Source organism: Dermacentor andersoni, chromosome 4 (genome assembly GCF_023375885.2).
Source record: "Dermacentor andersoni chromosome 4, qqDerAnde1_hic_scaffold, whole genome shotgun sequence".
NCBI classification, from domain to species: Eukaryota; Metazoa; Arthropoda; class Arachnida; order Ixodida; family Ixodidae; genus Dermacentor; species Dermacentor andersoni.
Window position 1 is genome coordinate 78,600,838 of NC_092817.1, and position 27,286 is coordinate 78,628,123.

Genomic DNA, 27,286 nt, shown 5'->3' on the forward strand with positions numbered 1-27,286 from the left:
CGGTGTCGACGTAGGCGATGCGTTTTTAAGAATGCAAAAATAAGACCAAAATAAGTCCAAATATGACCAAAAATAAGTCTTTTGAGACCTGCGCTCCTATTCTCATATATCGAAGGGAATTGCTATTCGGCCTCTGAAAAAAAAAAAACGCAGAGCAAACATGAAAGGACCGGCGAAATGGTACTTTTCTTTCATATAAGACAATAAGCAGAAGGTTCTCTTTCTCCATAATATTTCTTTTTCATGGATTCAGTGACGGGGTTACCGCAGAAAGCGGTCTGAGGATCTAACGGCATATTCGAAATAAAATACTGTGTCCTTTTCCCTGACCGGAGAAGCCGGCAAGAAATCACGTGCTTACAATTGCACAAGGCGAACGCTGTCTCCTGCTTAACCGCTTGTCGTTTTTTTCCCCAAGAACTGGTAGGAACTGAAAGAAAGGGAACACCAGAACGAAGCACGAAGCAAATCCTCCCCCTGTACTTATCTTTATTCCATACTGGCTGTAACTTCGATCTGGAATTTGATTTCATCTGTTCCTTGACAAAGCGTCTGCTTCCTCTGTAACTCGCCTTCCCTATAAGAACACGAAAAGTATACGTGTCCTCCAAGAAACCAATGGAAAAAAAAAGGATGATGATATATTGCAGACCTCGATGCTTCCGCATTTGTCACGGAGTAACGTATAATATAAGTGAGAGGGCCTCAGAAGATTCGAAATACCTTGTGCAGTTGAGTAAAGAGAAAAAAGAAACAATAAAGAGAAGAAAGGAAAACGGTGCCGGGGAAGAGGAGGAGTCGAAAATCGATAGATGACCGCAGAACAAGCAACAGACTGTCGAACCCATGCTAGGAACCCTATAAAGAATCTCTTTATGCCATTGGGTAGACCTTCTCCCCTTTGAATTCCAGGCGAGGAGACAATGTGCTTTGTCGTGTCTTTCGTGGCTCGAGCCCAGATGGGGGGATAGGTGCCTCGTGTAGCAAGAACGGTGAGCCTCGCGGGCTGGTTCGTTCGGACTTGCGCACTGAGTTTTGTGCCGTGCTACGCAACTACGAATGTAGATCGAATGGTCCGTGGTTTGAGCAAAGTACGATGCAGCTAAAGTTATATATATATATATATAAATTTAGCTGCATTGTACTATATATGAGAGCTGAAGAGGTATCGAGGGGCTCGATTTTGTTAATCATGACCACATAAAGCCGATAGACAATGAAGCCAAGGAGGGCATCGGGAAAATGAACCGTGGTATAACTTGGAATGCAGAAATTAATGAAGAAAAGGGAAATGAAAGTGGACGAAAAGATAACTTCGAGAGCCGGTGCGAGCCCAATCCACAACCTCTGCATTACGCTTGCTTGCGTTGCACTGCCACTTGTACAACGGCGACGGCTATCAATTCGTCCATTAACTTGACGCACGCACGCACGCACGCACGCACGCACGCACGCACGCACGCACGCGCGCACGCGCACACGCACACACACACACACACACACACACACACACACACACACACACACACACACACACACACACACACACACACACACACACACACACACACATACACACACACGCGCGCGCACGCACAAATGAAGTTGCACCCGCCATGGTTGCTTAGTGGCGATGGTGTTCGGCTGCTAAACACGAGGTCGCGACGAAATGCGAAAACACCTGTGTACTTTGATTTAGGTGCACCTTAAAAAACCTTAGGTGGTCCGAATTATTCCGGAGTCCTCCACTACGGCGTGCCTCGTAATCAGATTGTGGTTTTGTCACGTAAAACCCTATAATTTAATTTTAATGTTGAGAGAGAGAGACAGAGACAGAGGGGCACGGAAACAAGACCGCAGCCATGGTCACAACTAGGATCAAAAACGGAGATAGTAATGGAGCCATATCTTCCACTGCTTGCATAATGACCAGTCATTTGATGCCGTGTGTATATCATATTGAACGCGCACCTATTTCACAATGCCCAGTGAAATATATATTATTATAAGACGTGGTACATTTTGTAGTGGAGACTATTCAGTGGTAGCCCGTAATGACAACATAAGGGTATAATTTAAATGTTAGTGGTCATCTTCCACTGGATATTCGTGGACCTGTGATCTCTTAAAGCCTGCCGAAAGTACAGTGTACTGCCACTTTGTATGATGAAAAGGGATAAAAACAGAGTGAACGAAAACAAACTCCAGCTAATGGCGCTGGCTAAAAATATTTACAGCGTATGTTGAAACACTGAGGGTGCTGCAATTAGAATGAGATAATTTATGTTGTTTACGCACTGTGGCCATTCCTGTGGAAAACTAACAGCCTCTTCATTCGATGTGGTCGAGCAACAGAAAAATCAAATTACAGCTACACATTTGTACAGTTTCCTGTAAGTGCTTCATGTGCCAAACTAGCCAAGACTATATTTTCACGCTGCGTGCTCCCTTTCCTCGTTAGTGTCGTCTAACTCATCTAAAACAATAAACTATTATAGCTAGCCGACTGCGGTAACTGTCACAGCCAACAACAATAAAGAACTTCATCACCGTTACGGAGTTCATTCACTTTTTTTCACCAGCGAACATTACAGCATTTCAGGGGGCACCTCCTGTTTCCTTTCTTTTTCATCAGACATTTCCCACTACGCCAAACCTGGCGCGCGTCGTTAAAACTTCGCCCCGTCCGGCGAACCAATACAAGCGAAGTTTGTTTGGGCTGGAAGGTTCGTAACGCGCCCCCGTTGCTAAAAAAGCGTCGTCAGGACGAGCAGGCTCCACGCTGACGAAGTGCCGAGAGACGCCGCCCTCTTTACGACAACACTCCCCGGCGCGATCAATGTCACCAAACAGCGCGCGGACGGGTGGGCGGGGCGGTTGTCGTGACGGCGGACACCTTTTAATCAGGACCAAGTGCCCGCGACGCGCCGGGCGGCCTAAAGCAACGCTTTCGCCACCGTCCAACACAGGAACCCCAAAGCACTGCAGGAACGACTGACAAGAGAGCAGCCGGACGCTGTCGCAAGCGAGCTGCCTGCACAACGAGGAGCGCCGTGCTTGCAAAAAGCGCATCGTGAAAGCTTCGCTCTGCCCTTCTGCCCACAGCCGTTTCCCCATTCGACCCCCTTCGGTCCCGTCCTTCCCTTCCTTATATCCCCCACTTTTTGTTGCTGTTTTCATCTTGTGAAGGACGCCAGCACCGATACGTTCCGGCGTCGTTATTGCAGGCCGCCTGCAGCGAACGACCGCGCTGTCACTCTCGCCATATTGCAATCAGTCTCCCGCGTATCCCCTCTCTCCCTTCGCCCGCGCGCCTCCTTTTTGCCCCCGCGCTGCGACGTAGTAACCAAGTGCCTGTGCTTTTGTGCCCGACCTGGCGTGCTATTCGCTAAACTGAGATGGGCCACGTGTGGGCTAAACTATCCGTTGCTTCTCGTGTCCTTCGTTACAGCTGCTAAGATGAGCTTTATCTACTAATTTTGCAGGAAATAAAGAGTGACAGGGCTAGTGAAGCGTAACCAGGCTTTGCGAGACCATGCGCTAGCGACGCGAAGTGGTGTTAAATTACCCGAAGCCGCCGAGGATTAGGTGTGCTTTAGGTGACAAAAGTTTATATACATGCAATGCAGGCGAAATGACCTGCGCGTGGCTTGAATATTGATGCGCCAGTTTCTGCGAACTCTAGTTCCAAAGGCACTCAGACATCGAAGTCGCATGTAGCCTTGTCCCGCTGGTTGAGTTATTAGTACTAGCATATATTAGACATTTCCATTTCATGCCCAGGCAGGAAAGTATGCTTTGATATTTTCAAAGTTTTCAGCGATGTAATTGTATGGTGTCTCTCGCTGCATCATCTTCAGTTTCTTATGGCACAGTTGTACTGATGTTTTGCTAGTGAGCAGCTTGTCGTCTGATGACTCAAGGGATATGCTGCAGCTGCTTGGTTCATCTGAATTAAAACAGCACATTTTCTCAAGTGTATGTGGTTTTGCCTAACGTGAGGTGAGCTATCGACAATTCAAAGAATGGGAATGTCAAACCGGCACAATTCTATAGAACCGGATCAATGGCGAAAATAAAGTTAACCTGCTCCCGTTCGCCACACTTAAAAAAAAGTGACCCTGGCCCACCGTAGGCAACAATTATCAAGGCCGCTATAGTCAATGCGCTTCAGCTGGTTGGTCTCCTTTCGCGGTAAGCATTTTGCTATCACTTAGTTGTAGCCAGCGATATTTAATGCATATCACGGCTTCTATGTGGCGATGAACGTCTTTTGTTGGGCTTGACGTCGCGAGTAGAATTTCTGGCCATGACGACCGTATTCCAATAGAGGCGGAATACAAAAAAAAAAATTATATGCTGTGTTTTGGATGTGTCTTCAGGAAACCTAGGTTGTCAAAGTTAGTCCGGTGCCACAGCCTCCCTCCTAGCGCACCTTGCAGCAGGGAGAAAGCAAACCCACCATAAGCTACGCCGCGTTCGCGTATCAACTTTGAAATGTGTTGCCCACACGCACGTGTCTTCTAATTAATAGCAAAAAGTAGAGAATTGGCAGCTGCATCTAGCATCCACCGCATTTAGTCTATGGTGAAGTGTAGTCAGCAAGGATGAGCACGAGAAAACAAGGAAATCGTAAAGAACCTAACTCACCCCTGCCTCGCTTCCTCATTAAAAGCCGTTTACGGTGAAGTTTATGCCGGCGTGCAGGAGCCAACGGTAACAAAGGTCGGCATATCTGTATGGCCGTCAAGATATCTCGTATGCCTTGAACGTAAGACATAATTTAAATATTCGGCATTTTCTCTGCTGCGCAACTAGAAAATGCTCCTGCAGGTATATACACAATAGATGTTCACAGGAAGATGAAGGCTTGAAGTGACCAACAGCTGTGGAACAAGGGACGCCTCAGGATGAAGCCAATCTATCGACGAGGGACCTTTTCTGACGTAGACGAGAGCTCTTGTAGAAATGTCAGCTTCAGAGACATGCCTAGTTCCACCTTGTTCATCAATGGTCGACATATCTTGTTGATCATTTCTAGCATGTTTAGCCATGTCAATCAGAGCATGCTGGAGTAAACGGCAGCATGCATGCTTCACTGACATACGTCTCAACTTGGCAGAACTTCGACAAGTGCTTAGGGCACGTACAATCTCAAGTTTTCTAAGGTGGCCTTTAAAGAAATACATAAAAGTGAGAAATGATATCTATAAGATGTGTGGTCTCAGATTAAAACATATGGCTCGCACACGTCGGGCGGTGTTACGCAATTACCACAGTAGCGCAGATGGTTCGCAAAAATTGTATGGTGCCGTAGCCCAGACGACGCTCTGTCATAGTATGACTGTCATTTGAGCTGGTAGAAAACACATGGACGTTTAGCAGATGGCCGCAGTCATTTGCTGTTTGAACGAAAACAGAAGGCGCACGAAGAAGAACAAACCCATTTATACTTTCATCTCTCGTACACGTAAGCGCATGGATCCTTAGAGCGCACCCATTTTGCTGAAAACAAAGCAACAACCACCGCAATAGACTGCGCGTGTAGTGCTTGGCGTGATCGCACAAGCCTCTTACCAACGTTACACGATCAAGTAAACAACCACCGCTTTTACATTGTTGTATCGTTTCTTTAACTGCTTCGATGCTCGTGACCCTCTTTTGTTGCCTTCTGCGCTTGGTGGACAGACGATGCTGAGCACAGGGCCAGGTGACGCCCGCAGTAGGGCTCACATCTGAGCTTGAAACGGCCGCTGAAGCCGACGCACTTCAGAGACTGCAGCAGCAAGCGAATATGTCCCTTTCTGCCCTTTCTCTTCTTTCGGATTCCGTTTCCTTCATACCCAATGTAGGGTAGTAAACCGGAGGCTAGTATTGTTGACCCGCCTGCCTTTCCTCTCCTCACTTTCTTGCCCTCCTTCTCTCCCAGGCTGCAGAGAAATCGGATAGTTAATACTCGCGGCACGGCGTCTGAAATCGCGGATATGCTCCCAATCTGGAAAGCGCCGCCGCACGCACCTCCTCTTTCATTGCCTGAAGCGTATAGTCGCGAACACGATGAAACCGACCAACGGGTGCCGACCTATAGGAGGGCATGCCGCTGCTGACCTCTTTTCGTTTTCAGCCGTGTTTCAGCACGCTCCAGTGAGTTCGCCTCACGGGCATGGCATGCAAAGGAAAGGGGTCATGTTCTAGCGGGGGATCGTTAGCGGAAATTTGAAAACAGGCAGCAATTTAGCGCGGTAGCTACAAAACACAAGCTCATTTCCTTCAGGGCAGGTATGGAATGCCTGCTGTAATAATAAGCTCTGCAAAGCTACATTACTTGTCAAAGCAGTACGCTCCACAAAATTCGAACCAGTAATTTCAATGTTGCCCATAATTGGCGTTGTATTATTTTGGCCGGAGATTTTAATTTGCCGCATAATAATTTGCCCTCTTTTTCTATGAAATAGCCTAACGACGAAATCGGTGAAAAAAAAAATGATTGATATCGCATTTTCTTTTCACTTGTTGCAAATTGTCAATGAATTTACCAGAATTGAGGGAAACTCTTGTTCGATACTAGGTCTTTTTTTCATAAATGGGGCACTTGCTGCTCAAGCTAGCTGGGATGTTCTCCCCGGAATATCTGATCATCAGGCTGGGATACTAACTCTTTCTAATGTTGTTTTAAATAAAAATTCCAAGAGGGTCCCTTTCCCTAACTGTTCAGGTGCAGATGATACTTCAATATTGGACTTGCTTTCATTTGCATACGATTCTTTTTCAAGTAGTACTGCGGATATTCATGGCTTATGGAATGGTTTTAAGGACCTCATAAATGAGTGCATTGGAAGATTTGTTCCACGTATTGTAAAGAAATCGAAAGGAAAGAACCCCTGGATTTCTCGGGAGATGTTGCAGTTACAAAGACGAGTAAAACGGTTAAAAAGTAAAGCAAGTAATTTTAATGACGTAGGTGCTCTCCAGCATCGAATAACGGAACTTTCTTCTCAAGTCAAGACAAATGTATCGGCTGACAAGGAACGCTATTTCGGGGAACGCCTTCCCAACTTCATATGGTCGTCTCCTGAGAGATTCTGGAGTCTGATTACCCCGAATACTGTGACCAGTGATGTTTTTGAAATTAACGGTCTAGAAGCTAGCGACTTTTTTGCTATTTATAATACTTTCAATGCTCATTTTAAATCAGGATTCACTAACGATAACGGAGTCCTTGAGCGTTTTGATGTGTCGTGTCCACCTACATCTGACATTACGGTTAGTGAGCAGGGTATTTTGAAATTACTTTTCCAACTTGATGTAAAAAAATATCCTGGGCCGGATGGAATACCGAATGAGTTCTTGAAACGTTATGCAAATTGGGTTTAAAAGTATCTGACAATTCTGTTCTTTAATCTTTGAATGAGAGCCGAATTCCAGATGACTGGGTAACTGCCAATGTCAAGCCCCTTCATAAGAGTAGAAGCACATATTAGGTTACTAATTATCGCCCAATCTCTTTATTTTCCACCTCATGTAAAATTCTTCAACATATAATATATAAGCATCTCTCGGAATTTTTAGATAAGTATAATATCTTTTGTCAGGTTCTCCAGATTCAGGAAAGGGTTTTCTACTTGCACTCAATTTGTAACTACCGTACATGATTTCGCTCAAGCTATAAATTCCAGAAAACAGATTGATGCAATTTTTATGGATTTCGCTAAAGCTTTTGATAAAGTCTCTCACAATAGACTACTTCTTAAACTTGCTATAATGTTTAAGAACACCCAGCTTGTAAACTGAATTTCTGCTTATCTCTCATACCGAAAACAGCATCATCATCATCATCATCAGCCTAGTTACGCCCACTGCAGGGCAAAGGCCTCTCCCATACTTCTCCAACTACCCCGGTCATGTACTAATTGTGGCCATGTTGTCCCTGCAAACGTCTTAATGTCATCTGCCCACCTAACTTTCTGCCGCCCCCTGCTACGCTTCCCTTCTCTTGGAATCCAGTCCGTAGCTCTTAGTGACCATCGGTTATCTTCCCTCCTCATTACATGTCCGGCCCATGCCCATTTCTTTTTCTTGATTTCAACTAAGATGTCGTTTACCCGCGTTTGTTGCCTCACCCAATCTGCTCTTTTCTTATCCCTTAACGTTACACCCATCATTCTTCTTTCCATAGCTCGTTGCGTCGTTCTCAATTTCAGCAGAACCCTTTTCGTAAGCCTCCAGGTTTCTGCCCCATATGTGAGTACTGGTAACACACAGCTGTTGTACACTTTCCTTTTGAGGGATAGTGGCAACCTACTGTTCATGATTTGAGAATGCCTGCCAAACGCACCCCAACCCATTCTTATTCTTCTGGTTATTTCAGTCTCATGATCCGGATCCGTGGTCACTACCTGCCCTAAGTAGAGGTATTCCCTTACCACTTCCAGTGTTTCGCTACCTATCGTAAACTGCTGTTCTCTTCCGAGACTGTTAAACAGTACTTTAGTTTTCTGCAGATTAATTTTCAGACCCACCCTTCTGCTTTGCCTCTCCAGGTCAGTGAGCATGCATTGCAATTGGTCTCCTGAGTTACTAAGCAAGGCAATATCATCAGCGAATCGCAAGTTGCTAAGGTATTCTCCATCAACTTTTATCCCCAATTCTTCCCACTCCAGGCCTCTGAATACCTCCTGTAAACATGCTGTGAATAGCATTGGAGATATCGTATCTCCCTTTCTGACGCCTTTCTTTATAGGGATTTTGTTGCTTTCTTTGTGGAGGACTACGGTGGCTGTGGAGCCGCTATAGATATCTTCCAGTATTTTTACATATGGCTCATCTACACCCTGATTCCGTAATGCCTCCATGACTGCTGAGGTTTCGACTGAATCAAACGCTTTCTCGTAATCAATGAAAGCTATATATAAGGGTTGGTTATATTCTGCACATTTCTCTATCACTTGATTGATAGTGTGAATATGGTCTATTGTTGAGTAGCCTTTACGGAATCCTGCCTGGTCCTTTGGTTGACAGAAGTCTAAGGTGTTCCTGATTCTATTTGCGATTACCTTAGTAAATACTTTGTAGGCAACGGACAGTAAGCTGATCGGTCTAGAATTTTTCAAGTCTTTGGCGTCCCCTTTCTTATGGATTAGGATTATGTTAGCGTTCTTCCAAGATTCCGGTACGCTCGAGGTTATGAGGCATTGCGTATACAGGGTGGCCAGTTTCTCTAGAACAATCTGACCACCATCCTTCAACAAATCTGCTGTTACCTGATCCTCCCCAGCTGCCTTCCCCCTTTGCATAGCTCCCAAGGCTTTCTTTACTTCTTCTGGCGTTACCTGTGGGATTTCGAATTCCTCTAGGCTATTCTCTCTTCCACTATCGTCGTGGGTGCCACTGGTACTGTATAAATCTCTATAGAACTCCTCAGCCACTTGAACTATCTCGTCCATATTAGTAACGATATTGCCGGCTTTGTCTCTTAACGCACACATCTGATTCTTGCCTATTCCTAGTTTCTTCTTCACTGTTTTTAGGCTTCCTCCGTTCCTGAGAGCCTGTTCAATTCTATCCATATTATAGTTCCTGATGTCCGCTGTCTTACGCTTGTTGATTAACTTAGAAAGTTCTGCCAGTTCTATTCTAGTTGTAGGGTTAGAGGCTTTCATACATTGGCGTTTCTTGATCAGATCTTTCGTCTCCTGCGATAGCTTACTGGTTTCCTGTCTAACGGCGTTACCACCGACTTCTATTGCGCACTCCTTAATGATGCCCATGAGATTGTCGTTCATTGCTTCAACACTAAGGTCCTCTTCCTGAGTTAAAGCCGAATACCTGTTCTGTAGTTTGATCCGGAATTCCTCTAGTTTCCCTCTTACCGCTAACTCATTGATTGGCTGCTTGTGTACCAGTTTCTTTCGTTCCCTCCTCAAGTCTAGGCTAATTCGAGTTCTTACCATCCTGTGGTCACTGCAGCGTACCTTGCCGAGCACGTCTACATCTTGAATGATGCCAGGGTTCGCGCAGAGTATGAAGTCGATTTCATTTCTAGTCTCACCATTCGGGCTCCTCCACGTCCACTTTCGGCTAACCCGCTTGCGGAAAAAGGTATTCATTATACGCATATTATTCTGTTCTGCAAACTCTACTAATAATTCTCCTCTGCTATTCCTAGAGCCTATGCCATATTCCCCCACTGACTTGTCTCCAGCCTGCTTCTTGCCTACCCTGGCATTGAAGTCGCCCATCAGTATAGTGTATTTTGTTTTGACTTTACCCATCGCCGATTCTACGTCTTCATAAAAGCTTTCGACTTCCTGGTCATCATGACTAGATGTAGGAGCGTAGACCTGTACAACCTTCATTTTGTACCTCTTATTAAGTTTCACAACAAGACCTGCCACCCTCTCGTTAATGCTATAGAATTCCTGTATGTTACCAGCTATTTCCTTATTAATCAGGAATCCGACTCCTAGTTCTCGTCTCTCCTCTAAGCCCCGGTAACACAGTACATGCCCGCTTTTTAGCACTGTATATGCTTCTTTTGTCCTCCTAACCTCACTGAGCCCTATTATATCCCATTTACTACCCTCTAATTCCTCCAATAACACTGCTAGACTCGCCTCACTAGATAGCGTTCTAACGTTAAACGTTGCCAGGTTCAGATTCCAATGGCGGCCTGTCCGGAGCCAGGTATTCTTAGCACCCTCTGCAGCGTCACAGATCTGACCGCCGCCGTGGTCAGTTGCTTCGCGGCTGCTGGGGACTGAGGGCCGGGGTTCGATTGTTGTATTCATATAGGAGGTTGTGGCCAAGTACTGCACCAGGGTGGCCAATCCTGCTCTGGTGAGAGAGTGCGTTACCGGTTCTGGTCACCGGGATCAGGCCGCACTCCAGGCCTGTTTGTGCAATTTTCTCAACACACGGTTTTTTTTTTTGTATTTTCCGGTGGAGAATAGCGCGGCACCGGGATTTGAATCACGGTCCTCTTGCACTGGAGACGGATACTCTACCGTCCCCGTAGGAGTTAAATTAAAAATTAATTTACGGGGTTTTACGTGACAAAACCACTTTCTGATTATGCACGCCGTAGTGGAGGACTCCGAAAATTTCGACCACCTGGGGTTCTTTAACGTGCACCTAATTCTAAGTACACGGGTGTTTTCGCATTTCGCCCCCATCGAAATGCGGCCGCCGTGGTCGGGGTCCGATCCCGCGACCTCGTGCTCAGCAGTCTTACACCATAACCACTGAGCAACCACGGCGGGTCCCGCAGGAGTTGTACGCCTCATTTAACCTACAGTGGTGCCCTACTTGGTCAGTCAAGGTGGACCAATCTGAGCTCGGTTATACCGCATGGATGGCACTCGGCTAGAGAACCTGGTATTTATGACCTGCACATGCGAGTGTGAGGCCATACATATTTGAAGATATATATCTTTCTTTTTTTTTTTTTAGGAGGGTTCCCGTACAGTGATAAAATAAAGGAAAAGACATTAAAAGAACGAAAAAAAAGAAAGAAAAAGGGGCGGAAAAAAAAAAGGAACATAACAGGTGATTTGAACTCGTGACCCTTCGATGTTGCCCGGAAAGATAGCTCAGTCGGTTGGTTCGTCAGGCCCCAGGCTACTTTCTTTTTTTTTTTTTTTTTTCTTTATTACATGGAAAAGAAAACTGAAGGTGTATAACAAAGCGGACACAACTACGCACTTAAAACTCAGGCAAACACACACATGCATCCAACAAGTGCATCCAGTCTGGCGGAGGTTCCTGCACAGCGTACACACTTCTTACATACGCAGCACTTTCGCGAAAGAAGGATTTTGTAGTTCGCGGGCTTTCGGCATGGCGATCACAGAGTCTACTTCTCCACAGGCTGTATAAACCAAGTACAATGAACATGTCATAGGGAGGACCACCTGTAACCTTAAACGGTAGAAACCTAATTGAGTATGGAGTCATGTCAATGTCCTTTTTAAGCGTCCGTTGGAGAATGTCCCAAAAAAATACAGCGTCCCTACAGTCTATGAAACAGTGATCTATGGTTTCGGCACGTGGACAGAGCCGACAGTTTGTTGACCACGGCACAAAGCAACCCCTCGAATTCAACCAAGTTTTAACAGGGAGTGTTTCCGAATGTAATTTAAAGAAAAATGTTTTTACTCCAGGAGGCACACACATTTTTCGGACGCGTTTAAGTACATCCTGATAAGGTCGGTTTAAATAAGGTGCACGATACAAAGGATCTGGGAAAATAGAGTCAACCAGTGCCGCAGAAATTTCTTTTCGACTCGCTGTGAACACGTACTCAAGGCTGAATCCAACTTTCAAGAAAAGAAATGTGTCAACAACCTCCTTGAGAAAGCCCCAAGGAGCCTGTGGGACATCTTTGACATTTGATGACACTACTATGTTAGGAACATAATGAACTAAACGCAGTTGCAACATTTCACGCAAGAACGGATGGTCACTGTCTCGAAAGAAAAACAAGCGAGAAACAGCGCCACAGCTCCTGCTCCGAGCCTCACACTTACGTGGAAAGAGACTCATGTTGTCCGCGAGTGGTTGGAAGGCATACTTTCTAGGAAAAATGGCTGCTCATGGAAACGGCCCAGAGGGCTATACTACGAGAGCTATGACTGATAGTTTTCTATATATATATATATATATATATATATATATATATATATATATATATATATATATATATATATATATATATATATATATATTCATCTCATCTATGGGATCGCATGCGCGCGCTGTTTCTTTGTCTCTGCGTGTAGTACAGTTAAGAGAGCCAGTTTAAGGGCGGAGAAGAAGAAAGAAGAGAAAAGCAAAAACTGCAGCGCCGTGGTTTTAAAGCGCACCCGTGGTAGAGAAACGGAATGCGATATAAGCGTGCGTAGCCATGATACGCACACGAGAAACTGCCTTAAAACATTTAGACTTGAGGGAAAGCTTCGGTAACAAACGATAGCACAGCAATCAGCACTCGAATATAATTATAACCCTAATACTAATTGTAAATATTCATCTCATCTATGGGATCTAATGCGCGCGCTGTTGCTTTGTTCTGTGTGTAGTAGTTAAGAGAGCCAGTTTAAGGGCGGAGAAGAAGAAAGAAGAGAAAAGCAAAAACTGCAGCGTCGTGTGTTTAAAGCGCACCCGTGGTAGAGAAACGGAATGCGATATAAGCGTGCTTAGCCATGATACGCACACGACAAACTGCCTTAAAATATTTAGACTTGAGGGAAAGCTTCGTTAGCAAACGATAGCACGGCAATCAGCACTCGAATATAATTATAACCCTAATACTAATTGTAAATATTCATCTCATCTATGGGATCTAATGCGCGCGCTGTTGCTTTGTTCTGTGTGTAGTAGTTAAGAGAGCCAGTTTAAGGGCGGAGAAGAAGAAAGAAGAGAAAAGCAAAAACTGCAGCGTCGTGTGTTTAAAGCGCACCCGTGGTAGAGAAACGGAATGCGATATAAGCGTGCGTAGCCATGATACGCACACGACAAACTGCCTTAAAATATTTAGACTTGAGGGAAAGCTTCGTTAGCAAACGATAGCACGGCAATCAGCACTCGAATATAATTATAACCCTAATACTAATTGTAAATATTCATCTCATCTATGGGATCTAATGCGCGCGCTGTTGCTTTGTCTCTGCGTGTAGTAGTTGAGAGAGCCAGTTTAAGGGCGGAGTAGTTGGAAGGCATACTTTCTAGGAAAAATGGCCGCTCAAGGAGAAGAGCGAACTCGAGCGGCTTTAGAGGCTAGGAAAACTGCCTTAAAATATTTAGACTTGAGGGAAAGCTTCGTTAACAAACTATAACACGGCAATCAGCACTCGAATACGACGAGAGAAATTACTGAGACGTGGAAAATTCCCTTGAAAAAAAAATCTGGTTTGCTAGACAAATGCTTGTATGTATTGAACCTCTTAAAAGATGAGGGGTGAAATATGCGCTCACCGAGAGGGCATCTTCAGCACGAGACATCCCCAAGGCACCTTACAGAGATGTGGAGAGCTTCGCGGCCGGAACGAAGCCTCCCTTCTCCGCCGGCCAAGAGGGGGAAACGCGCTTTCCGATCGCTCAAGGTTGCGCGGACAAAGCATAACTCTAGCGTCTAGGAAAAGCTTAACCAGGTGCGATGGCGGCACGCATAGCGTGGGAAGCTAGCCGCCAGAATAACTATACCAAGGACTGCTGCTGATGAGGGCGAAATACCTTCGTGTAATTATAATAACCCTAATAGGAATACTTTCGAAAAAAAAAAAATGGAAACGGCCCAGAGGGCTATACTACGAGAGCTATGACTGATAGTTTTCTATATATATATATATATATATATATATATATATATATATATATATATATATATATATATATATATATATATATATATATATATATATTCATCTCATCTATGGGATCGCATGCGCGCGCTGTTTCTTTGTCTCTGCGTGTAGTACAGTTAAGAGAGCCAGTTTAAGGGCGGAGAAGAAGAAAGAAGAAAAAAGCAAAAACTGCAGCGCCGTAGTTTTAAAGCGCACCCGTGGTAGAGAAACGGAATGCGATATAAGCGTGCGTAGCCATGATACGCACACGACAAACTGCCTTAAAATATTTAGACTTGAGGGAAAGCTTCGGTAACAAACGATAGCACAGCAATCAGCACTCGAATATAATTATAACCCTAATACTAATTGTAAATATTCATCTCATCTATGGGATCTAATGCGCGCGCTGTTGCTTTGTTCTGTGTGTAGTAGTTAAGAGAGCCAGTTTAAGGGCGGAGAAGAAGAAAGAAGAGAAAAGCAAAAACTGCAGCGCCGTGTGTTTAAAGCGCACCCGTGGTAGAGAAACGGAATGCGATATAAGCGTGCGTAGCCATGATACGCACACGACAAACTGCCTTAAAATATTTAGACTTGAGGGAAAGCTTCGTTAGCAAACGATAGCACGGCAATCAGCACTCGAATATAATTATAACAGCATGTTTCCTTTAATGATCAATGTTCTCACACAGTGTCAGTCGACTGTGGTGTCGCTCAGGGCTCTGTGCTCGGGCCCCTTTTGTTTCTTTTGCATATAAATAATATAATACAAGACATACATGTAAAAGTTAAGTTATATGGAGATGACTGTATTCTTTACTCTGAAATTGAAAGCCATTAATATCAAATCCATTTGAACGAAACACTTCAAAGGGTTGTTCGTTGGTGTGATAAATGGCAAATATGTATTAATCTTGAAAAGACCGTTTTCCTGAAAATTTCTCATAAACGTAGTCCTCTTCATTACACATATGCAGCTTGTAACGTCTTTCTGCCGGAAGTGGAGCACTGCAAGTATCTTGGTCTTTGAATTGCACATGACCTTAGCTGGACGAAACACATAAGTGCTGTAATTAGCTCGTCTAACTAGAAACTCCTTTATCTAAGACGAGCTCTCAAACTTTCTACTCCCGCTGTTTGCCGTGTTGCGTTTAAAGCAATTGTTCAGCCAACTTTAGAATAACGCATCTATAATTTGGTACCCGTACACTCAGAAACCATGCCCAGAAACCTAGCCAAATAGAAAAAATGCAAAAGAAAGCAGTGAGGTTAATTTATAACAGCTTTGGATGAACTTCGATCACATCATTAATAGCAAAAGCCAACCTTCCAACGCTAACACAAGGAAATCGTGTTTTGAGATTGAAATATTTGTTTCAGTCAGTTAAAGGTAGACATATCGCAGATACTTTCTTTTTCTGCAGGATATGCGACATGCAGAGACACGCCTTGACCATAAATATTTTTTCCACTAGAAATAACACTTTTAAGTATTCGTTTTATCCTAGGACAATAACTCAATTGAATAGACTTACTAATGAAGTCGTTTCACAACCATCCTTAAACCTTTTTGCTGTACACCTACAGCAGTGACTTGCCTCGTATGTCGCGCTAAGATTTTTATATGCTCTTGTGCTCGGTTCCGATATATCATTGTGTTTACATTGCTAAACTATGTACTGCCTTTTCGTACATTTCTTTTGTTGTTAGTTTGAAAATTTGCAAACCCCAACTCACGGTTGCAGTATAAATAAATAAATAAATAAGTAAATAAATAAATAAATAAATAAATAAATAAACAAACAACGGAATTTGAACGGCACTAGTATCTGTCTGTTGTCTTGGGTCCAGTAAATTTTGTGGCGTTTGCCCATCCCGTGGATCGATGTCGCTCCTATTTGGAGGGAAATAACGCAGCAGGAGAACGCAGCTGCAAGCCAGTGCTATTCATGTGCTTTGTGCTCCCCTGTCTTCGACCCAGTCGTGGTGCAGGTAGGAGGGACGCACAGCCATCGGTGCCGTATATAGTGACAATGCGTGAAGCATAACAAGCGCGATACTTCGTGTGAGATGTCAGTTGGGGCCCTTGTTTTCACATTGCCATGACCGAGGGCGCAAAAAAGAAAATTCTGGTGATGGCGCATTCACGAAAAGAGCCATGCCGAGAAAACCGAGGCTGGCAGAAAAAAGTAAAGCTCACACTAGCAGCGAGTGTTCTTGCCAGCTTGTGCTCTCCCCTCATGGAAAGCAGTTGCCGTTCTCAGCATGCAGTACAGCCACGGACTGTGATATGGATGGCGACATCTTTCACATGGAAATGACCCCTTCCCTCATCATTCTGCTTTCATTTGTGAGAAATAAAGACATTGCTCATGCTCGCCTTCGTTGAACCAGGCCGTTATTCAAGCGCGTTGTCTTTCCTGACTATTAAAAAAAATTTCGCGCCGGATATAATTGCAATGCTTCCCAACGCTTGTAATGACTGCTTCCAAACACATCCCCCACAACTCCTCTAATTAAAGTTTCAGGTGTCATATCTACCCTAACGTTCAAACATTGTCCTGCCGATGTCTTGAACCAAAATGGACAGGCCTGGTACGCTACTGCAACGGACAGAAAACACGCTGGTATCATGTTTTCATGAAAGTTGTATGCTACGGCGAGAGCACATACATTCGCGAAATGGCGCCATCACCGTAGCTGTGGCGAAGAGGACGACATTCAACTTCATTTTTGAGAAGGTTCCGACATGCGTCATGCAGCCGTCGTAACTGTAGCACCGAGACGGGCATTACAACGACTTACCTTGCCGTGACCGCGCCCTACAGTGCGACCATCCCGCTGATGACGCTGTCATCCTTAGCTTTTGCGCCGTTCGTTGGCACCCCACACGTTGCACCGTCGCAATTTCCGTTTATTCCTGTTATTTAAAAAAAATTCTTCGGGCTTATGGGTTGTAGGGCTCAGAGAAGGAAGGTGCAAGACGTGCGGCTCTCGCAGTCCCGTCTGCCGCTTATGCGTCCCCTTTAGACATTGCGAAATGTCAGGGGTCCGCAGAGAGCCCTGCGTCAACTAGCCTAGCGGGACGGCTCGTTCTAGTCCTAGATGCGCGCAGCTTTTGCGACCCGAGTCGAAAAAACATACGAGGAGACCTTGAACGAAGTAAGCACAGGAATCCGTCGCCCCTCGTTGGAACTGGCTAGTCGAGCGGCCGTTAGGGAGCAGCGGGAGTGTTAGAGGAGCGTGCCGTCATTACCTCGAGTCCCAGTGCCTCTGCAGTCCGGCACGGCCCATTTACAGTTGCCCGCGTGTCGCCCATCTGCAGCGTTTCGTGCGGCTGACTTCGCGCTCGGCCACACATCGCTGCCTCCAAGTCAGCGCCGGCATCGTGTGGCCTGACGTCGTTCCTGAAACGGCGCGTGTGCCTTCCGCTGTAGTTTTCTTTTTTTTCAGTCTCGCCGCGTTGTTCTCCGTAACGGCTTCCAGCGAACTGGAAGCGATTGCGCTGCTGACTACGCCTTTCTTGGCTTCACCCGCTTTCACGATATCGCGGTCCCTTATGTGCGCACGCATCACATATAGGGCTTCTACCCACCGGAAATCTAAACATAACGTGGTGCTTACTTCAATAACCACCAACGCACTATACCGCGCTCAGGTATGAAAAACCTGAAGGCATCCTCAGTGGCGAACAAAACCAGTGATAGGCTATGAAAGAAAATGATTAGTACACCTGCCGAGATAATATCAGCAATGATGTTCCTCGTTTCTTACGTTTGTACTCTTCTTTTTCGGTCTCTCATAAGTGGTTGGCATATCTCTCTGCGTAACTGGCTTTCTGTTACGTTGTTCATGTTATTACCTGCGATGGTGAGGGCTCCTCTCCCTCCCCCTCGCACACTGTCGCACATATGCACACACATGCACAGACGCACGCACGCAAGCCGCGGCGCTCTCACCGTGAGTTCCTACACATCCTAGTGCGGTGGGCACCCTCAGGCAGTGGCACCAAGAAGAAAATATGGTGACAGTTCACGGCGTTCAGCGATTACGCCGGGGAATTCTTGTGGTAATTCACGCAGAAACGTTTCTGGAAATTGTCTAAGTATACCTAAGCATTGTACCACTTGTTCATCTCCATGCAGCTCAGTGTCATTATTAATGTTATGAAAATTGAGCCGATCAATATAAAGCTTATCAACCCTTATCAGTCGTTATCAACCTTGTCGGATTAGATACGACCCTTATCAACCATTATCGGTTGTTATCAACGTTAACGGACTCGAGCCGGCTCTTATCAACCCTCATCGGTCGGTATTAACATTATCGGACTCGATACGACCCTTATCAACCGTTATTAATGCTTATTAAAATTATCAGAATTGATCCGACCATTGTAAGCCCTCGTCGCCCTTTAGCAGCTTATCTATCCGCGTCGAACCACTATCAACCATGATGAGACTCATATAACACCTCTTACCTCCTTATCATCCTTATCAAATCATTGAGTGCTTATCTGTCTGTGTTGCGCGACGTGAAGCGCATGAGCCCGTATAGATTGGTGGCAATTTGTTCGGTGAAGGAACGCCCCAACGGGAGGTGCATCCCGCCACCCCCAACGGGGATGTGGCGTGTTTGGCACTAAATTTTCGCGAAATCGGAATTTTCCTGATATATACAGTGCACCAAATCGGCTCCACATGCGGTTCTTGAGATGACTTTTATTCCACCATCACCGAATATTTCAAGAAAGCCTTCATAGAAACAATGTCTGATACATCATTTTCATTATAGTAATTCGTCTTACGTGACGGACAAGTTTCCTCGTTGGGTAGGCATAGAAATGTTTACACAATTATTAGGCATTTTTTGAAGCTTCGGTGCTATGCGTCAACAACCAGAGGGCCAAATCGAAGTGATCTATACACCTGCGGCAGTGTGCCCTCTTTCCAGACTACGCCGAAAGAACTCTTGCTTTGGCACCAACGTTCGCTTTCCATCATCCCTTTTGCAGCGCTCGTCGTCTGGCTGTGGTTTGATTTGGCTTCCCAATAATCAAAACCATGCTTTAACGCCATGAACTGTACTGTGCAGTAAGGGATAACCACAGAATACGCGAAATAATATGAGTAGTGCATGCACCGCTGGTGAAGGAGCAATAAAGTGCTTCATGTTACTCTTACGGACACGGGATAGCTCAGAATATTCAGTGCACCACTAGGCCAGCCATAATACCCTGTGCGGTACACCACGACCGTATAGCAGTAGCTTGCGAGGTTTATGTGTGGCAGTTTACGAGCCATTACGGCCTGCTCGGTCTCGGCCGTGTTTGGGTCGCATTTCCCCATATGCGATGCCGAATGTCCGAAACTATTATATAGCGCGAAATTGTAGCACTAGCAATGCAAATGAGAATAAAAACTGCCCGCTAACAGTTTCATAACGCAAGGTGAAGCTAGCGTAGTTTAATAGCAACAACTACGAGTGCGGGTAAAGTGAGCTGGAAGATTAGATGTTCTAAATAGCGGGACGGAAGTCATTACAAGAAAAAAAAAAACTCTGGTATTCCCGTTGAGTTCTACCTTTGAATATTTAGTAAAGAGAAGGCGCTCTTGAAATGTTGCGTCTATCTGGTTTGTTCGGCGAGGGAAAATTTCCGGCCGCTCTCGGAAAATAAGCGTCACGTCATGTTTATGAACGTCACGTCATGAACAATTACAGGCTATGCTGCTGTACAAGGGAAATAAAATGAGGCAGATATGGTGCTTTCACAGTACATTAATGTCTGTGTCTGTTTGAGCGGAAGGGTTGCCGTGGGATTTTCCCACATTTTCTGCCTGCTGTGTCTCTGAATGACTGCCAACGACTGCGGAAATTATGCCGCGGGTAGCTTGTCCTATCCTGGAAATGCGTTACTTCCGCTGGAAGAAATGCAGGAAGTTGTAGTAGGTATTAGTACTTTCCGGGTATAGACGTGCCTATGTTTTACAACTGCCTGTTCCGTCTCATTGCCCCAAATGTCTTTCAGCTAATACCAGCTAATATGCTTGGCCTTTCGCTACTTTCACGAGTTTTGGCTTGGTGCGCAGTCAGAGTTGTTGGGCAGTGAAGTGATTTTTATGGAAGAGCATTTTGTTTAGAACAACAAAGCCTAATTTGCACGAAGATGTAAACGTGGGAAAAAGAATCCGCATTCGGCATCTATAGTTGTCTGGCCTCTTTGATAAACGCAAGGAGTTGCCGAAAGTCTGACAGCGGAAACCGTTTAGTAATGAAGGCCTAAATTTGACCGATGTATGTGTGCTCGGCTTTAATAAAACTCCTTAATAAAAAAATCACTCGAACACGATCCCAGAAATAGACTTAAGATATATTTTTCCCCCGAGATTTCCGCAACGGCTAAGATTGTACACGTATTACACGTACACCTAAACGGACACGAATGTCACACGTATTGTACACACTGTCACAGACTACACTATTTGTCATGGACACAGCTACCGAACAAAACAATGTGTAGAAATAAAGATGGACACCTTTGGTAAGCACGCTGCCCAACACGCCTGCCTCGGAGCCATTTCGCCGTCATTTCAGAGTCCTGGTGCTGCTGCTGCGTTCCTTGCTGCTGCGTTCCTTGCTGCCATTTGGCGAGACGAGTAGGGGCGGCCACCCTGACGCAATCCTGGAACTTTTATGACAATGAACAGTTTATATATCTGTCTCTCGCAAATGGCCCTTCATACCATCTTCTTAATTCGTGTCTGAGGAAGACCCTCCGCACCACGTTGTCCCGGTGCAATGGCGGGGTCTGCTACACGATGGCGCCATATTCAGTGGCCGTTCCAAGGATCAGTGTGATAAGTGAACTGGCTCCACGCCACACTATGGAGACACAACTTACAAAGGTATCAATCTTCCAGGCAAATATCTTGATAATAACATATATCCAGTCCTTTGTAACTAATGTCCCACATAAGGGCTAATTAGTGACAATATGCTGCATTCGTGACTTTCCACTGGAGTATTTTCTGAGAACCTACTTGAAACCATTTCGTTTTACAAATTCCGGCAACCAGCCCTATTGCCAGTTGACTTCATATCGAGTGTTGTCGCAAGGCTTTGTCGGAAGCCCACAAAACATGGCGAAGCCTATAACCGGGGCCAAGTTTTTCGTACGAAAATGGGTTCGAAAGCACGTAAGCTGTTCTTCATTCGTTCATTTCCTCTCTAACTTACTAGCACCCCCGAAACAGCGGCCGGGTTTGGTTTATACAGGGACCATAAATACGAAGCTGCATATCTCACGCCTAACAACCCTTTTTCTTTAAATCGCGGGAATCAAAGAACACCGCTTTGCTATCACGTGTTTTCCGCGCCTAGTGCTTGAACGGTGCTGGTCGTCCAAGCAACAGAAGAAAAAGAAAAAAAGAAAAGAAAAGGAGCTGAATCGGAATGAGTCGCGCGTGCGCTCCCTCTGCGGCGAAACATGAGCGAATGCTATTGGCCACGAGGCACGTCAGAGTATGCTTCCGGTGCCGGAAAGCAATTGCTATTTCGCATGGCGGGTAGCCCTCATTTCGGCACGGAAGTGCAGCACGCCACACTGTGCTTTACGAAAAGGCTGCAGCGCTGTACAAGCTTTCAAGGCCGGGCGGTCAGCTCGTGGAAGGTTGGATTCCGAAAACTGTTCTTGCGTAGGAAGAGTTCGTGTCTGGTCTCAGCCCTTTCACTGGCTCGTTGTGACACCTGACACTGACAATGCAATGTTTCCCTCACTGATAACCCCATATCAAACGTGATGACAGTTAGGGAATCCCGGTCCCTGACTAGCACAGTGCGGAGTCTAGCTTCCACTGCAACGCACTTATCTTCAGTTGGACCTTGCTTGCAGTCGTTTTTCCCGTCTGGTCCCTTCGTGAGGGAGTTTCTATGCACGTGCCCATAAGTGCATATGCGCGCACACACATATACATTCGCATATGTATGTATGTATGTATGTATGTATGTATGTATGTATGTATGTATGTATGTATGTATGTATGTATGTATGTATGTATGTATGTATGTATGTATGTATGTATGTATGTATGTATGTATGTATGCATGCATGCATGCATGCACGCACGCACGCACGCACGCATGCGTGTGTGTGTGTGTATGTATGTATGTATGTATGTATGTATGTAAGCTTGCGTGTGATTTGCATACACGTGCGTGTGTGTGCATGAATGCTGAAGTATGCACATTGATCCCTCGTATTGACGTCATGCAGACCTGTCAGGAGTTCTTTGGGGTTAGAAGCACAGCAAATAGAGGCATGCAAAACACGAGGGATCTGAAAAACTTAAGTGGAAAGAAGAGGTCTACCTGAAAGGGGCGGCGGGAACGGAGACGGGGAATGACAGAAGTTACGTTCACCTTTCTGGGCAACTCATCTGTGGTGCAAAAAGCAAAAAGAGATTGATGTGAACGTATATGGCCAGTAGTACAGCACGTAAGCCATCGTCAAGGCTCATGAGTGATGCGACCTGATTGCAGCGTACATTTGGTTTGCTGAACAGTGGAGAGGAACTGCACATAGTGGAAAATAGCCGGAAAAGGTAAGAAGTCACAAGGAACCGAAAATGAAGGAATTCGACGTGAGAACTAAAGATTGGCGTGAAGGCGAAGTCAAGCCGTCAGAGTTTGACCACAAGTGGATCGGTGTCGAGGAAAAGAAACAAGAAAAAGAACGTTTTTGAACATAACTGCAGTCTGAATGTTGAATTTCATCTCCATACTTACGTACCTCGCAGGCGCACTTGATCGATGCCGAGCGCTTGCGTGCGTCGTAGAAGTAAGGGAATGTGAAAGGAAAAAGAAATAAGAAAGTTCAGGAGAAGCAAGAAACAACAAATGATATTAAAATGCCAAGCCATTGTCAGTGACAAATGGTGGAGCAATGTAAAATAAGGAACTATGCGGAGGCATTTCGTGCAGGCGTGGCGTTCGAAGAGCGTGGTTTCATGGCTATTGGCTGTCCTCTGAATAAGTAGGTCTGTAGCAAAAAGTCAGTGGGGTAACATGACTAGTTTAGCCTTAGCTAGCTTTTAATGACACCGAAGAAGCCCGGCGCAAAGGTATATAAACAGCAGTTGTGATGTGTGCCAGCTGACGTTTGCAAAGTTGTGCGCTACATTTTGAACATCATCGCACTGAGTAACTTTGCATGGAGGAACAACACCTTTGGTTTGGTCTTAGTAGGCGTGGACATATAACCGTGACCGCGAAGTGTGTTTTCCACCTAGACAGAAAATTATTAGGCTGTAAGTTGCATAAATTTCACTTCATGTCTTGTACCTCATCATGATATCGTAGTTTTGGCACGTGAAACTAAAAATTTAGTTTCTTTAGTTTTCTTTAAACATTCAACAATTCATTGTTGGCACGAAACCCATTGCAAAGCAGTTGCCGGCGATTATACTTTCAATCAATCAATCAATCAATCAATCAATCAATCAATCAATCAATCAATCAATCAATCAATCAATCAATCAATCAATCAATCAATCAATCAATCAATCAATCAATCAATCAATCAATCAATCAATCAATCAATCAATCAATCAATCAATCGTGACGAGAGTGGTGGTGTGAAAGATGCAATGATTGCTCTCGTAAAATCGTATCTTCGAGGCTGATAAAGACATACGGCAGGTCAAACCGAAGCTTGAGCAGTTACGTGAGTTTCGTTTGTCACAGTGGTGGCCATCTGGTGCAGTATGGTGCTCTGGTTGATGTGACGGCATGATCAGGTTTAAGAAATTTTCGTCAGTGCGAGAGGCTCACTAGGTGTAGGACTCAAGCTACTGGAGATAATTTACGGGTGTCTCCCTATTCAGTGCGCCAAATAAACAGCAGACCAATGTAATGTTCTTAGCGTTGAAGCGCACGTAGCAATAAACACAATGGCAATCATATGTTTCTTTGTTATGACTCTGTGGCTTCAACATTAGTGGAGGCGCCTCCGGGTGCACCTCTGCGTTCGAGTCTTGGTCGTACTACCACGACAATGTTTTCACAAGTCTGCCGAACGTTGCGCCCACGAAGCGCGCACACTGGAAAAGAATACGTGCGCGCTCGTCGTATTTCATCGGATAAACATACGTAGTTGGAAGAAGTTGAATTCCCGCGAGAAAACTTGGAAATACTTCCATAAGGGTAGGACCAATGCATAAAAACGCAACAGCTACGGCTAGGCGGGCACACTGTCTTCGCATGGGCGACTGAGCAAACGAATTTGCTATAGAAACTTGGAGAAACATGTTTACTTTTCTTATTCGCGGTGGTGAAAGCAGATGGCGATATGTTGGACTTCAACAGCCGAATACTCTGCGAGAAACTTGTGGTTTAGCAAGAAACGCTCGGGGAATGACGTACTAAGCCTAAGAAAAGTTTCTCATTCCGAAAGAACATTTGAGGGCAGTGTTTCCTATTGGAAATTGAGAGCGCTGAGACGAAAGGATGAAGCATAAAAAAAGGAAACGCAAAAAAACACGGAGCTTACATGCGAACGTTGCTGCTGTAGCCACAAACTGGAATGTATCGAAACTCTTCACTGAATTAAAGGCGCAGTGACGTCTGACCTCGGTCAAGTGCGATAAAATATCGCAGGAATAAATGCTGGTAGGTTCGCGTTGCATGAAGTCATACCCTTTAATCACGGTGCGAACATATGTGCGTGCCTTGTTTTTGACAATTATTGCCACTAGTGAGAACAAAAAAGAACACCGACATTAAGCTGCCGGTCAATTGAACCCTCTGCTTATCCACTGTGACTTCAAATCTCTTCAGACTGCAGAAAATTGCTCCAAATAGCTACTTTACTAAATGCAATAACAAGCTTCAAAGGATGTCCGACATGCGCATTGCACCGGGAATGGTGAAGGAATAACTTCTTCTTCTTTGGAACACCTTTAGTGAATAATTATCTTGTGCGTGTGCTTTGGGACATCGAATCAAATACTTCTACGAGAAAACAGTGGCACAAATGATTGAACACCAAGTTGAAATTTGCTTGCTCTGTAATAAACGCTAATTGGAAAACCAACACAAAATTGTCACACCACCTTTATAGTGTTTTTTGGAATGGTGCCTGCAACAACTTCAGATACCATTATGTAGCTTTGACATATTGGTTGACAGCTCATTATAATATGTGATTGAAGAAGTTACTTTTGTCGTTGACGAAGCAGGGTGGAGGGATGACAACGCTGACGCCACGCACAAACGCCGTGGTAATCTCGGCACCAACCACAGGATCGCGTCTTTCCACGGAACGCGTAATTCCCAAGGGGGGTTGGTATGCCCAAGAGTCATTCTCTTGATCGACGTTCCAGAGACGACCGCATTCCTGCTCACGTCAGCATCGGCAGCACGTGCTAATGCATTGCTTGGGCAAGCTCCTTGCATGCTTCGTGGTGCAAGACAACGCATGGTGTCTTGCGCAGCTGAACGTTGTCTTATACAAGCCCTTCTGTGGCTTTCAACGGAACAACGTCTGATCTTGTACAACCAAGAGTTTTCTTGCCGGCGCCCCATAGCGGGTTTTCAAGGAATGTCCCTTCAGGAATTGCGAGAAGGGCAGAACATTCATTAGAATGAAAGGAGTTCGCGGTGCGATGACACGCAAGCCGCATTTCGCGTTGCATTCCCCGTAATAAGACTTCGTGTCTCTGAATTAAAATTGTCGTGGTCTCGAAGCACGCCGTGCCGATGGCTCTTCCATGCAAAGTTCAAACTCTGGAGATCTAAGCAGAGTGAAAAACTAGAATTGCCGCTGCAGCAGCGCAAGACCGCGCTTGACCGCCGAGCGAAAATCAGATCGAGTTGCAGCTCGCTGAAAGCGAGGCGCCAGAAAGCTAACAGGAGAAGACGTTGCCGACACACTTTCTGTGCTTTATGCTATATGTTGGGGACCATAGATGCGGCGTGAATGTTTTGTTCTTTCTCTAACAAACTTCCCGAGTTTTTAGTGCCTGTTTCAACTCTTGATCAGCAAACGCTGCCAAACGAGGATACTTGGATCGCCGCCACACGCTACGCCTGTAGCATAGCGGCTCTAAATTTTTACTTACACCGAAGTGTTCTGGCGCTCTTTTTGAGGGGCCGATGATAGCGTAGACCATTATTTTGTTTCTTATCAACGATTCATTGTTTTAAAAAAGAACCTCTCAAATATTGCTTCATAGCCGTTGAATGTTGAATGAGGTTTTATTATTAACATACAATATACAGTACGAGGAAATATTATACAGGAGGAGGGACCTCCTGTACAGCGTATAAGCAAAAATATAAACAACAGTGGAATTGATTTCGTAATTCCTGTTCAGCAACTTCGCCCTCTTGTACATCGCGTTTGCCTAATGGTCAACAACAACTACAACAAAAATCAGATACACAAAACAATTGATCTAATGTATATTCGACATCACTTCGAAGTCCCAAAAGCGGAAAACTTTACTCCGAGTTCATTTGGTGCAAATTTTTGTTTCGCTCAACCTTCATGTCTGATGACCCAGTGAATCTGCATTCTTTGCTAGTGGTTGGTGGAGAGATTTCGAAGAATGCCTTTGACCATTTATTGTATGCAGAGACAAGTGCCGAGCCCAGCTTTTAATCTAAGGCCGAATTTCGTTACGCCGTCGGTTTGCTTGGGTGCGGCATTGAGCGCACGCTTAATATTGCAGTGTCTAATACTATAGCGTAAAATAAGAAAAATGCAGAGAAGTGGCATAGTATTGAAGGAAAGAGATATAGAACTGATGGCTCACGCTTTCTGCTTCACCTTTTTCCGACTCTCACCTTGTTTTTGCCGACCATAATCGTCAATAAATATATGGAACATCGAGAAGTTTCTTTACGGGGTAAAAAATAACCATTCCCACTATGAAGATTGATGATATCTC

General features: G+C 45.0%; 2 protein-coding genes across 2 annotated transcripts in view; one reads left to right on the top strand and one right to left on the bottom strand.

Annotated features, from left to right (window-relative positions):
- The window catches only part of LOC126536337 (guanylate cyclase soluble subunit beta-1-like), a 109,480-nt gene that overhangs the window by 12,890 nt on the left and 69,304 nt on the right, over positions 1–27,286 (top strand). The window lies entirely within an intron of this gene.
- Positions 10,278–12,540, bottom strand: LOC140217047 (uncharacterized). The gene has a single exon (XM_072287472.1). The coding sequence runs from the start codon at positions 12,538–12,540 to the stop codon at positions 11,701–11,703; it is 840 nt and encodes a 279-aa protein (XP_072143573.1). The 3' UTR covers positions 10,278–11,700.